Source organism: Melopsittacus undulatus, chromosome 9 (genome assembly GCF_012275295.1).
Source record: "Melopsittacus undulatus isolate bMelUnd1 chromosome 9, bMelUnd1.mat.Z, whole genome shotgun sequence".
Taxonomy (NCBI): Eukaryota; Metazoa; Chordata; class Aves; order Psittaciformes; family Psittaculidae; genus Melopsittacus; species Melopsittacus undulatus.
This window is the reverse complement of record NC_047535.1, coordinates 26,826,809-26,840,926: the sequence shown is the minus strand read 5'-3', so window position 1 is coordinate 26,840,926 and position 14,118 is coordinate 26,826,809. Positions and strand designations below refer to the sequence as shown.

At 44.2% G+C, this 14,118-nt stretch overlaps 1 protein-coding gene across 2 annotated transcripts in view; it reads right to left on the bottom strand.

Moving 5' to 3' along the window:
- CADPS (calcium dependent secretion activator) overlaps positions 1-14,118 on the bottom strand; it is a 210,316-nt gene that overhangs the window by 95,959 nt on the left and 100,239 nt on the right. For both annotated transcript variants that reach the window (XM_034066465.1, XM_034066466.1), the window contains exons 8-11: positions 13,557-13,696; positions 11,483-11,549; positions 3,039-3,147; positions 1,750-1,962 (exon numbers count right to left, since the gene is read on the bottom strand). In XM_034066465.1, the coding sequence (XP_033922356.1) occupies positions 1,750-1,962; positions 3,039-3,147; positions 11,483-11,549; positions 13,557-13,696 (529 nt within the window). The remainder of the gene's footprint in view (positions 1-1,749; positions 1,963-3,038; positions 3,148-11,482; positions 11,550-13,556; positions 13,697-14,118) is intronic.

The following is a 14,118-nucleotide window of genomic DNA, read 5'->3' as shown; positions in this document are numbered from 1 at the left end:
GCAATTGCAATGTGTTTGGGAAAGGGACCCTTCACCTAACCCCACACATAGGTCCGGAAAAGTGAAAACTTCACAAACATCAGGCATTTACCCAGCAGAAAAGTCCTCAGGGCCTGATGTCTGCAGAGATGGGAGAAGACTGGAGAGAAAGGTGATTCCCCAGCTTGGTGTTCTCTCCCTGCTCTCATCTGAATCCTCAGGGATCATGCTGGGACAAGCAAAGAGCATCAACCACACAGCTAACAGCATCTTTCAGCATCACTTGTTAGGCAAGGGAGCCACAGCAGCACCCCTCTGCTGCTCTCCCTTGCTACACTTTGAAGGCTTTAGCATATAAAAAAGCAGCAGTAGAAGGACCTGTGCCTGTGATTTCCAAGAACTCATTGACTGAACACCCTAGGCAGCGAGACATACAATTCCTAGGAACGCTCTGAGGTCAGCACAACCCAGCCTGATCTAGAGGCTAATCACAGCCAGTAAACATCCCACTTCCAAGGGGCCAATTCCTACATCCCATTTTGGCTTTCTGAGAGGTGTCCTTCCTTCCCGACCCCCATCCTTTACACCTTGCACCCCCAAAGTCAGTGACATTACTGGGATGAAGAGGATGAGGGTCACTGAAATGAAAATACTGACTATAGTTTTGCCACGCTGCATCATGCCACATCTCACTCACAGCAGCAGCAATGCAAGGCAGAAGGGAGTCCAAAATACACAAAGCACGTGGAGGATACAAAATACAACAACAAAGCAGCAGCAAGCAGAGGTTTTCTGCCGTAACAGTGACAGTACAGGTGAATGTCTTGCAGTGTTATTTTCTATACTGACATGAAGAAATTAAACCAATACAAAAGACAGTCAAATGATAAACAAGGGGCAGATTTTCTGGGTTTCTTACAACAAAATACTCCATAACAGCTTTATAGAGGCTACTTTAAATTTAAAAATCTGATTTAAATTGAAGAATTTGCTAATATTTAACACTTTTCCCTTATTTTACTTAATGATACCAATTCTTACATTTTGCTGAAACTAGCCAGAATTGCTGCATGTTACACAACAAAGGGGCTTCAGATGTGTGATGGAGACCTTCAGGAAAAATGAACGAGGAGGCATTTGTGTGGTTTATAATCAAATTGCATTTGCAAGACAAAAGAAATCGCTCTAAATTTCAAATTAAGCAAACTGGGTATCACTGCACAGGACATGCAGCATAGCTACGACTTAAAAGATGATTGCTTTAAATTCACATCTAACTGGCCTGCAAAGCAACCTGTTAAAAATACCATATGCTTTCCTACAGTTGAATATTCAACAGGAGACCTCTTTTTGTGTGTGCATTTCATACTTGCAAGATTTGCACCTGTAGTTCTGAGCACGTGATGTGTTTGATAGACAGCTAATGGTGCTAATGAATCGCTCTGATCTGGGTGTGCAGTTGATTGTGTGGGGGTGAAACGCGTGTCTGCGGAAAGCAAGCTGGGTCTCAGGCTCTCAGATCCCAGCCTCTCCTCCATCAAGTATTGCACTTTAAATCACTCATTGACGAGTTCCCTGAGGAATTTTGTTTCTTGGGTTTGGTTGTGCTAAACACACAGTTCAACTGGATCCACTGATGTAAAAAGCAGCTTAATGATAACAAAAACTGCACTTTGGAGTCAGAAACACATGTGCAAAAACTGATTTACATCAGTGCAGAAAATCTTCCCATCAAAGACTTCTGCTCTCTGGAAGAACTTATTTACTTACAAAATTGAGAGATTGGGGCATCTAGCTGGGGTACATTTCCTCCTTTAGCATTTAGCTTTTGCACTTGGGTAGGCGGCACAGGTTTGTGGGACTGGCCGGTAGCTCGGTACATGGCTTGGACCCACAGGATACGGTCCTGCTCATCGTCACTTGCAAAAATCACCGTGTCTCCTTCCTTCACAGCATTGAAGAATGCTCTGCCGCCCTCCAAACCTGGCAGGAGAGGAAGCAACAGTGGAGTTTTGGAAGCGTTGAGGCCATCATGGGGATCTCCCCCTACTTCCCACCCCACAGCTGCCCCTGGTGCATCCTCAGCCAGCCCTGCACTGCCCCCAGCTGAGCTCATTCCCCTCCCAAAACTCACCTGCAATACAGCCCACCAAGTTCCCAGGGTGCACCCTCTGCATCACAGTTACCAAAACACGCCCCAACACAGAGTTGTTTCTCTCACCTACAGCCCTGTCTGTGCAGGTCCCATGTGAGTTGCACCAATGGAGCCCCATTAAAAATGGGGTTTGGGTGGATGTGGTGGGAAGTTTCCCTTTAGACTGGGTGCATCAGTGCTAATGGTACATGAGAGGTGCTTGTATGATGTGCTTATTTCTGTCTTGGCCCTGATGCAGCACCCACCTTTCCATTGTCCTAATATGAGAATTTACCTAGAATAAAGGTCTTGACAACCAACCTACTATGGTCTTTCATCTCCACTGGGGATACCATTATCCAGGGCATGGTGAGAATCACCTTGCTCAACATGTTGCCCCACTGAAATAAAAGAAATGTGGTGCTCCTGCACTTGAAGAAGGGTCTCACTGCTCAACCGGTACTTCCAGGTACCAGGGGGCTTTCTGTCCCTTCCCCTTGCACACACCCACATACATCAGAGAGGAAAAGGGGCAGGCAAAAGTGCTGGATTAGTCCCATGAGTAATTGCTACCATAAAGACAGGCACACCTGCTAACCTTTTATTTCAGGAATATAATCTGAAAGCACAGGTTAGGATAATTCCTTGATTTGAGCATTTAGTTCACAATCAAATTTCAGTAGGATTTAAGTGTCTAATTCACTTAGGCTCCCCAGAAGAGACGAGTCTTTCCTTCCTCTAGTGCAGCTCCTAGCTCAATTTATTGTAAAGTCATGCATAGCTAATGATAAGTCTAAACACAAAGATATTTAGAATAAAGCTGATCACAGTTCAGCTGCATCAGGGGTAGAAAGAAGGGGAAGTGCCCCGCTTGCAAGGCATACACAGTGTGGTGAGCACCAGCAGCAAGTTATCAGCCCCATACCTGGCTGTGGGTCGGTGTAGTCCACAGTGTATCCATCGAGCTGCAGCAGCTCTTGAGGTTCAGCTTTTTTCTCCCGGTAGCTGCACATAGCAAATGTATATTGACTAACCTGAAGAAAACCACAAAGCTAAGATGGCACCAGGTGAGCACAAGGCAATCCAAAGCACTTACAAATGCTGCACACTGACAGGGTGTTTACAGGGGTTGGGGGGGGTAGGGTAATTTTGACACTGGTCAATGCCCATCTGAGACAGACTAAACTTTGTACCAAGCTTCTGCAAGGCTCTCCCTTCACACACCCTGCTGCAGCAGGCATCTCATTCTCTGCATCACTACATACAGCGGTTTAATATCCTCCAAAAGAGGAAGCTCCGTGCTTTAAAACCCTCTATCATTCATCCCCAGACAAGTGCAAGAGTGACACCCTGTCACAAACAATGTGAGCTAAATTGCTAGGTGCCAGTCATATTAAAGCAATCTTAAGATCCCACTGATCTCGGCAGTTGTTGTCATCAGTGCTGTAAATGGCAGCTCTCACTCCTCTGAGGTACCATCTGCATGACACGATCCATTCAATGTCAAGCTCTTGACGGAAGCCGACTGAGCTGCGGGGGCTCTGTCAGGCTCCCCATTGCCTTTAGGAGGCCATCAGGCCGCATCAAGACCCTGCTCTACTCCCTGTGCTTGCAATCTGGATGCTTGGCGAGAAGCTCATCCAGGGAGGAGAGGATTCTCCGTACCCCAGGCTAGGAACTCACGGGGAAATTTACTGTCAAATGATTTCAAATGACTTTATAAGGTTGTGTCACATCCTGGATACTTGACGTAGTCTTATCCGTCTGGACATTTGCTTGACCTCTGGAGGAAACTTTAAAACTCTGGTGGGTGGCAATGGATCATGCTTGTCATTTTGGGGAAGTTGGGAGAGGTCCTGGAAGACAGGAGATTCTGGAATCCTCCTGGGCTGGGGACATTTTGCCTTCAAACTCCAGACAAATTGCTCTGCTACAAATACACACGCAGCACCTATTTTGGTGGCATCTACTCCTAATAAAATGTCATTTATTTAAGTCAAGGCACGCATCTCTTGGTATAGCATCTCCTAGCCTGCGCTCGGTTTACTGCTGCCCTCTATGGGCTTCTGCTAGCTGCCAGCCTGCTCCCAGCAGCCCTGCCTGCACCCTGCCTTTCTCCAGGAACAGCTCCAAAAGCCACCTAAGAATAAACTCTATCATTAACACATTTGTGGGAGTTAAGACTAAAAGTGATGCTTTAAGCATCTTGCATCCTCCTTAAAACTACCAGCGCTGACGAAAGATTGACAAGTAACAGACCAATAGCAGGAGCACCCCAGTGCATATTCTATGCTGTGAACTTTGAATGCATAGCAAAAGGCAAAAAAATTAAAAAGATTAACGCGAAGGAATCTAAAAATAACCCAGTGCCCCACAGCACAGTGTTCAGACGGCTCCTGCAGCGCTCATTCACTCACACTCGCGGTATATTGCTGCCACCTCCTGGATAAACGCCTGAATGTGATTTATTTATGGGAAGATGCTGGAGATTTCAATCTGAGCCGGTGAGGTTTTGATTCCTCCGTGTTAGACAGCACGAACTTCAGGGGCCATGCAATAAATCTCATTCCTGAAGTGAGTCAGTGCTAACCTACACTGACACTGATTGAAAACGTTAATACAACTGATTGTTTTTTCTCCTCTTCTATGCTCTACAGTAACAGTAAAATTCATTCAGCAGTTTTGTTTCTTCTCTGACCATGAAGTCTGAATTTCAGGCTCTCAAAAGGACAAGACAAGGGGAAATGGCTTTAAGCTGACAGAGGAGATTGAGATGAGCTCTCAGGCAGAAGTTCTTACCTGTGAGGGTGCTGAGGTGCTGGCACAGGGTGCCCAGAGAAGCTGTGGCTGCCCCATCCCTGACAGTGTTCAAGGCCAGGCTGGACACAGGGGCTTGGAGCAGCCTGCTCTAGTGGAAGGTGTCCCTGCCCATGGCAGGGGGTTGGGATGGGATGAGCGTTAAGGTCCCTTCCAACCCACACCAGTCTGTGATTCTATGAAATAATTTCTCTCATCTTCAGACCCAGAAAAGATTCTTCATCCCTATCAATAAGCCAACCATACCAACACAACAGGGATGTATGGAAACCCACACAGGCATTTTGGAGCTTATACTTCTCATGTCAAAAATTATAAAAGAGGTTTGTAGACAGCAGCCTTTGGTAGAGCCATCCTGGGACAGAAGCAAAACAAACTGGTCTCTCCTGTTAGCATTCACATGATTTCTTTGGAAGAAGCTGCTCTACATCAGTTATTAGAAGAGGTTTCTAACAGAAACCACAGGTGGGTCTGCTAAGTGTGATGAGCCAGGGCCCATCAGGGCTCCCTTAAGCCTACTTCCCTACTCACACAGCTCAAGTGCAAAGCCCAGGCTCAGCGTTGCTCAAGGTCCTGGCAGGACACAGGACAGGATCAAGCTGGAAGGAGGAGACAAGGTATTGATGGCCTCTGGAAAAGGAGCTGGCTGCCATGCAGAGCGCCTGCACCTAAACAACTTGAGCTATTGACTTCAAGGACTGGCACACCAGCCTGTCCTATCCTGCTGCCTAAGCCATTTTCTGCTTGGGCTCAGCAAGAAGCTGGTGCCCTGGCTACCAGTGTGAAGTGGTTCCTTCCATTCACAAGCAGCGGTAAAGTAAAACCCGACAAAATGAGATTCTAGGAAGCTCGGTATGTCACGATTGTGCTTGGCTGCTGAATAGCACTGTAGGGTCAAGTGGAGACTGCAGCTTGCCTTTCACCAGTCCTCTGAAATACTGTGCTTTACAGAGCCTGCTTTCTGTAGAAGCTCAGAAGTGGCCAAAAAAGTGAAACAGTTAATGGCAGAAATTAATCTTACAGCCTGCTGAGTTCACACTGAACTGTAGCTGAGTATGAGAGTGAGCGAGCAGATGGGATGGGCAAGATGGATGGTTTGAGTAATTGGAAAAACACAGAGAGGAAGCTGAAGGAAGACAGAGCAGAAATCTCTGCCCAGTGAGGGACAATCTCTCAAAGCATCTGGGATTTCATCCAGGGACTCAATAAGGGCCAGGAAAGGAGCATCTAAGGAAGCTGAACTGAGTGAAACTAAAAGAAGAGAAATAATCCAGGGCTGCCCTGGTTGGTTCATTACAAAAAAAAAAAGGGAAAAAGCTTTGAGAAATTGAGACAAAAGAACAGAAGGAAAAGAAAGTGGGGAAAAAAAGACAAAGAAATAGAGGAAAGGGGAAGCAGACAGCGGGAGACAAATGCCAAAGTTCACTATTCCCAGCTGCTAAATTAGATCTGACTTTCCTGGCACTCAACCATATTCTGTCACCAGCTATATAATCCAAATGATTAATAAACACAGTAGATGTGTATTAACCAGTCCTGACTTTGTCCTTGTTCTCCACCAGAGACTCCTGCTCTAGCGAGCACTGCTTTCCCCAGGATCCTGCTCAAACCTGTTAACTGTCGTGCCTCACACTCCAAGCTCAGTCATTCGCCTCCCCCTTTCTCACTGTTGACATAACACCGCCCCACTTGGGTTAAATTCTTAAATGGACCTTTCCTTGATTAACAGCATGCATTGTGTCCCAAGGGAGAGAAACTGTGCTAAGATACTGCCAGCTGTAATACAGCTTTCTGCTTTGATGGGAGACTTTGTCCTCTGGTTGCAGCTGTATGTTGCCTCCCAAGCCCTTTCCTGACACAAATGAGCAGAGGAAACAACCGAGCTTAAACAAGAAAACATGAAAACAACAGTTTTCACATCTCAGCACATCTATTCAGCCCTACATGACTGCACATAGCAGTTGTCCTAACTTCTTCCTTCAAGCAGGAGGGAGTGTGTGATGGGAAGCCATCCGATATGAGTACAGATGGGACATGTTACACCACAGCCAGGTATAATAAGCATCTCTAACAAGCAGTTTGTATTTATCATCAACACTCAAGATGTCTCAAGAATCACCACCTATGCACAGTTCCCAGTAAGGGTCTAACTGAAAACATGATTTAATATGATTATAGGGACCAGCTAAGGGTCATTTACCTTGATTTGAGGACCACAGTGGAGGACTGCTGGTGTTGCACACTGCAATTTTGCTGAATTATTTTCAAATCTTGGTTATTTGGAGTTACTGAACATTTAATTTCATTTTATCCAGAGTCAGCTGAGTTTTGCTAAAAGCAGGAACTGTCACTGTTAGTCTAAATTAGAATGAGTTCAGGGAGTCTGTCACCAGAACAATAGATCCAGGCGTAGACACTGCAACTGGTTTTAATCTGCAGAGATTTGATCTGGTTCCAACCTTCTGCAAACACCATCAGACACAATCAGCTCAAAACTGCTTCAAGCTACTCAGCAGACATGTCATCCAGGTACCATGGAGTGTTACTTCCCATATGCTGCCAGAGCACAGAAATTGGGTTATGACAAGGGAAGAAAAGATTCAGTCTGAAATCTCAACGTAATTAATTCACTTGCCCTTAAGAATCACTACATTTCCTACCACAAAACCAGCAAACCCACCAGAACCAACAACAGTGTTGTTGCCAGTACAGCACATTAGACTTTGTAAAGAATTAATGCAAGCTCTGCCAGCCATCAAAAATCCCAGCTTTTGCACAATCAAGGGTCTAATTGGCAAACTGGCTGAAATGTATATGCTGTGCTCAGGCAGCTGATGAAGCAACTTAGGAAACACTTCCAACATCTGTGATGGATGTACAGTTTCTTTTCTAACCAGTCACTGAGAACTTTGCCCTAAACTGCTCCACTGCTTTGGCTTACCACAGCCACTGGCATTACTGTTGCCTTTACAAAGCATTTTCCTCCCTTGTGATGTTGTGGACCATTTCCATCCAAGCTCAGGGCCATATTCTGCCATCACTTTCACGCTGCATATCTCAGGATTTAAAATTAGGCAAGTAACGAGTCTCTGCCATGTAATTTACATCTAATCAGTATTCTGCTCTTCTGCTGCTCATCTCAAAGGGTGTCTACGAGAAGGGTGGGCAGCGTGCAGAGAGGACTGAGATTCATTTGGAGAGAAAACTATCCCCTCTGAACGCATGGGTGCATGCTGGATGAGCATGTGCACCAGCTCTGCCAGCCATACTATGCTGCAAACCTTCCCTGAGGGGTTGAACCAAGTCCACCCAGCAATGCACATGCTGAAGAGGTCAGGCCCAGTTGTAGAAATGGCACAAAGGAACCGCTCTCACCGACTACACCCAAACAAATCATCTCCACTTCTGTACAACCCTCACAGCTACAGACACAGAAGGTGCGAGGGATTATTCTACCCAAATTACAAGGCAGTCATTGCTCCTTTCCCTTTCTCTCCAGGCTTACACAAGCCAAGCAGCAGTGGGAACCCTCCCTGCAGAGCTCCTTTTTCTATACACACATGTATGCAAAGCCTCTGTTCATACCGGCAAGGCATCACCAACACAAGAGACAAACTGCCATCAACACCTTCCTCCTTGGTGCCTCCCATGCAGTTTGGCATTTTGGTGCCTTGTTGAAATAGTTATGAAGAGTTTGAGCATCACCATGAATTTCTTAATCAGAAACCAGAAGGCAGAGTGGTACCACCCATTAGCACTGAAAGAACTGAGGCTGCATCTATCTGAAATGGGGAAAGAGGGGCTGGAGAGGACACAGGACCAAGAGGAGGAGAGGAGCTGCAATAGAAGGTTCTACAGGTAAAGAGCAAAGACAAGTGATCAGAGAGGAAACATTTCATTATCCACCCCAACATACAGCCTTGTCCTCCTGGTGGTGTCATGAACTGACAAGACCACTATATCCCAAATGGATTTCATGCTTTGGACTCCAACTCTTGGCTCTGCTGTGAGCAGAAGACAGGTGCAGATGAGTGAGCTCCCAAAACAGGGGCTGCTCCTTGTCTGTTCTTTACATTATGGAGCCAGCTCACCTTCCTGCGGGTGTTATTTTCTGTCTGTAGTTTAGCAGAGTTCAGAGCATCCCGGACATCAACACCTTTGCTGCCAATCCCTTTTCATATCAGCACCCATCCTTTGCATTGCATGAGAAGCAAATGACAAACATACGGACAGCAAAGTATTTTTATTCCATCTTTATTGCCTGCTGACATGTTCAATATGCTCAAACTACATCTGAGGGACTGCATAGAGAGTGTTTCTTGTTTATATTTGATGTACGGCAGAACACTTTACATTGCACCAAATGTTGAGCAAACGGTAACATAACAGAGAAGCTGCAGTGGTAGCTGGAATTTCTGAGGTGGGCTACAGAGACTCTCTGGGGGCAAAAGTCTGCTCATCTTATTCAAATGAATTGCTTTTCTGGCCAAATCCTGCTCTTATACGCCAAGAGACAAATACAGACCTAGTAACATGACAAAACATGGAATAACTCCGAGAGCTTCAATTCCACAGCAAGCTGAAGAATAGACAGCAACTGAAAATTAGAGAAGTTACTACAATTACATAGAACGGCCGGAAGAAAGGCTCCTTGGAAGAGACATGGGAATACATGTTCAAACCTGCAAACCTTTCCATATAAGGGTATCAATAGGTTTATTTCAGGGAGAAGCTATGATAGGATAGAGGATTTCCCCTTTGGAGAATCCCTGTTCATTGGGAAAAAAGGACCAAGAACTTGGTCTAACAGGAATGAAGTACCTCTTGGGGAAAAGCAATAGTAGTTGCTCTACAGGCGATCACAGACTGCCACAGCACTTTAAACTTCATTTCAGGACACAATAAAGGAAACATGCAGACCAAAGCAATCCCTCAATCCCCACTCAAGAACAGGGTCATTGCATAACGCTCCCAAAAGGCCTTTCTTTCATTATAGCCTCTGCTGCTTCTTACCCAGGAAACAGTTTGGGATTTACTTCCAGTGGTCTGGCTCTGCAAGGCACTGGATTGCCCTGTGAGGTGCCAAGCACCATACCTCACAAAGGACCTGGGCAGTCCCTGCACAGAGGGTGCACTGGCAAACCAGACGCCTCTAGGAATGGATTACCCAGATCCTAAACCCATCACTTTTACCTGAATCTAAATATAGTGCTTGGGCAGATAGAGGCATCACCTGTGGCGGCTCTGCACTAACTCCCCCCCCTTCTGTTGCCATTTTGGCCCCTTCTGGAGTACAAAATGAGCACTCAAGCTGTCCCTGTTGATCATACAGAACATAAATTTTGCATCCCAGGATGGATTTTCTTATCTGCCACACAGTTCAGTGCTATGGAGGCTGGCAGTGATGGACAAACAGGGAACGTAACTAAGCGACTGAGACAGTTGAAGTAATAATTAACTCAAAACAAACTAACCAGTTTACACCCAGTGATATAAGACCACAGAAGCTGGCAGTGTACAGTGAAGATGGACTGTGTGAAACATCCCAAATGTGGAGCCTGGTTCACTTAGATTACAACATCTCATTTTGTATGCATGTGTGAAACCCCAACTCCTCTGCAGCACACCTGTGATCTGCTTCATCAGCAGTGGGATTTCACCCTCTGACTTGATCACTTTGGATCTGTGCTGGCACAAGATCTCAGAAAGATTCCATATTATTCCATCAGAGCACTTCTGTGTTGCTTTCATTACAGGACCCTGCACAATGCTCATACCTGGAGACAACACACTCTAAGGAACCCAGAGAGAGAGACAGACCCAAGAGGACTCTGTGGCTTTATCAGGCTGGTGTGAAGATGGAGCTGCTCAAACAGGGGTCCCACACTTCTGTGGCCAATGCTGTGGTTTCAGCTGCTCTTGGGAAGGGGAGGGAAGATCTAACACATCAGGTACTGGCCAGATTGCTTTAGGACATGAGGAGATCTTCTCCCTGTTTCCTTGAAATTCTTAACCATGGTCAAATTTACATGTCTACTGAAACTGGGAGGGCACAAAGTCAAAAGAAGAAATAGGGAAAAGAGAAGAAAGGCATCACAAAATGATCAATGAGAGCTGTAGACAATGAGAGGCAGTAATGAATGTGAAGGCAAGATCAATGTCAAGAATGATATACTAACTGAGGTAGCCAGTGATGAAACTTCTGTAGATTTCAGTGGACTTCAGGTTTTAATTGGAGGCTCAAAAGGAAGCATTTGCACCCAAGTACCTTCAGCCAAGGCAGACCAAGCTTCCTCCTCATTTCATTAATTCCTCACTACAATTAGTTCTCCATTTCACCAAGTAATCATGTCCATCAGGAAACTCATGGCTAAAGGTCTCAACTGGGATATCCTTGAGAAGATGTATACATTTAGAAAAAAATCATGACTTAACAGACACCCTACACAGAACCGCAACTCAGCATCAATCACACAGCACCAGAAACAGCCAGAGGAAAGACTTAAATATTTCGTGTTGTAGTTTAAGATCACTTCTAGTTAAATCTATTACCTGGACAAGGACAAAGAATCTTTTCTTCCATCTCTTCCAAACATTTTTACCAATGGCCCATAAATACCTAGAAGAAAAGAACAGGTGAATTCAGTACACAAGTGACTACATACTCTTCTCTTGCTTTTCAGTGTGTTTTCTAGAACACCTAAAAGCTGAGTTAATATGCAAGCAGGAGTAATTACAGACTCTTAAACTCAGCAACATTCATTAAAGTGTTTATTTCTAGCCTGAACAAATAACTTATAAAGAAAGTGACATAAAAAGCTCCCAGAGTCTTAACGTTACACAGTATTAATTCTCTCTTCCTCTTTGTCTTTCACAACATGCTTACAATTTAAGAAGCACTTGAATGCCAGTGAATAGCTATGATATGGTTGGGTGGGTTAAGAACACGTTTGCAATGGAAGAATTAAGGCAGAGAAACCCTGAATGCTGCTTTAAGCCTCATAAAACCATTTGGCTGATGGGAGCTGTCAAACAGGACACTTTACTACATCAAAACCAGTATCTACTGGGTTGACCAAACCAGGACCCTTTGCTGAACATCTTAAAGTGAATTCCTAGGAATTGCTTGGTTACAGATTTAAAGCAAACTGAGTAATTTCTAAGGAGGGGTGAATTTACTGTTTTCTAGAAAGGAAGAATTAAATTTTAACATTAGTGTCTAAATTGCATTTAATCTCTGCGATGAAGTGGCCACGGTGACACTGTAATACAAACACTAGCAAAAATAGCAGCAGCATCAGATTAATAGTAAAACCAAGGACATTATTCGTGGTTATGTTTTATATATCATTACAATTACATCAGTTCTAGCTCAATAAAGAGAAGAACAATTCCTTTTTGGTTATGCTCGTGGTTCCTTCTGCTAGAAGAGATCCAGCATATTCCTGGTGAATGTTTAATCCATAAAACTCCAAGTCATGCTCACGTTTGCCCCGAGTTCCTGGCTGGTTCAAGAACATGGTTACTTGCCCTATTAGTGCCATAACATCAGCAGAAAGACAATCTCAGCTCTGAGAGCATGCCAGTATTATAAACCACCTCATTTTAAGCAGCATCTTGCAAATCAAATGTCAGTTGCAGAAAGCCTGAGGAAAACCTGGACTGCTCAGCCCTGTTGCTACGAGTTGTGGTTAAGGAAACAAATATGATGGGTGAACTGTCCTTTCTTGCTTTTGGTATCTGTGGTCATGATGGAAAAATTAAAGTTCACGTGTGGCTACTGGCTCTGATCTCATTAGCAGAGAAAACAGGAGGAGAAGGAATTAAAAAAAAAAAGATGAGTGATCCAAACCATCTAATAATGGATTGAATCTAACAAAACACTATGAAAATAGAAATGAAACCAAGTCACTTTCATAGCACTGAGAACATAACAGGTAAAGAGTTATTCAAAAGAGTGACTTTCCTGGACAGTTTCTATTTTTTATCACATCCTGTGACCTGAAGAGCAGAGGAAAGCCTTGCCAATTGTGCTAGGTAGGTCTTGCCAAGGATGATTTAATTTATAACTGCATGGCACAAAGGTGGAAGTCAGGGGTGGGTGTCAGGGATTTCCCTTGGCCCCACATCCTTCAATATTCCCATCTGGAGAGCTGAGGTTTCCCTTTTAACCTTCCAGATCATGACTCCAGGCAACTGCTATTTAATTGTGCTGTGTGTGTCTCTCTGTAAACAATGACAGTCACACTGGAGTGTATTTCAAGCGGAAGGTGCACTGTGCTTTGGTTCTGAGAAGTCAATACAGGGAAACAGAATAACTTAGGAAACTATACCATTTTCAGCAAGAGAGGCAGGCAGCTCACCCATTATTTCCTTAAAGGAAAAAAAAATAACCTAGCAATTTACTGAGGAATAATGTTTGGCTGATATGCATTAAAAAGACTATGCTGAGAACATGGAAAATGCATTATAAATGACTGAACTAATGCTATTTTTGCATTAATCTTTCTTTTGACCTCCTGTGACCTTCAGAAAAAGAGTTTCTCTCCCAGAATCTTGGAAAAAAGAGGCATTTTTTTACTGCACATTCCTAACAAATTGAATTCAGAGCAAGACAAGCATTTACCCAGAGTGCTTCATGTTTTGAGGCTTATCCATTCGCACAGCAAGCTTGATCTTCAGGTCTTGATCTGGGCAGTTTTTGGAAACAGTCATTTTGTGCCATTCTGATTGCTTTGGGCTATTGGGAGTAGGGTGGAGAACAACCTGCAAGCATTAAAAACAAAGTTAAAGGGAACAATTATTCACAAAATGGGTTTTAATGGGGAACAAAACCACATCAGATGAGCTGCTTTTCCCCTAAAAGTCAGCCTGGAAATTTCTATTCACATCAGTGAGGATGGCTTTTTATTGCTTTTTTGAGGTAGAGCTTACTATTTTGAGAATAGGTCGTATATTCTTTGGTTCTTATATCTACTGTGCTATTGTTCATGTGGCTGTGCAGAACAGAACTGCACTATCAGTTCCCATCATTTAAGGAAAGATCATGATAAATGAACTTGTAACTGTCCAGGTAAATCAGTCTAGAAGAGATGGTGGACTAATGTGAATAGCAAACCAGCAACAAGTTTTTTTTGCAGAGGTTGCTCACTGCAATCTCCCATTTTCAGACCTATACAACTTGGTCA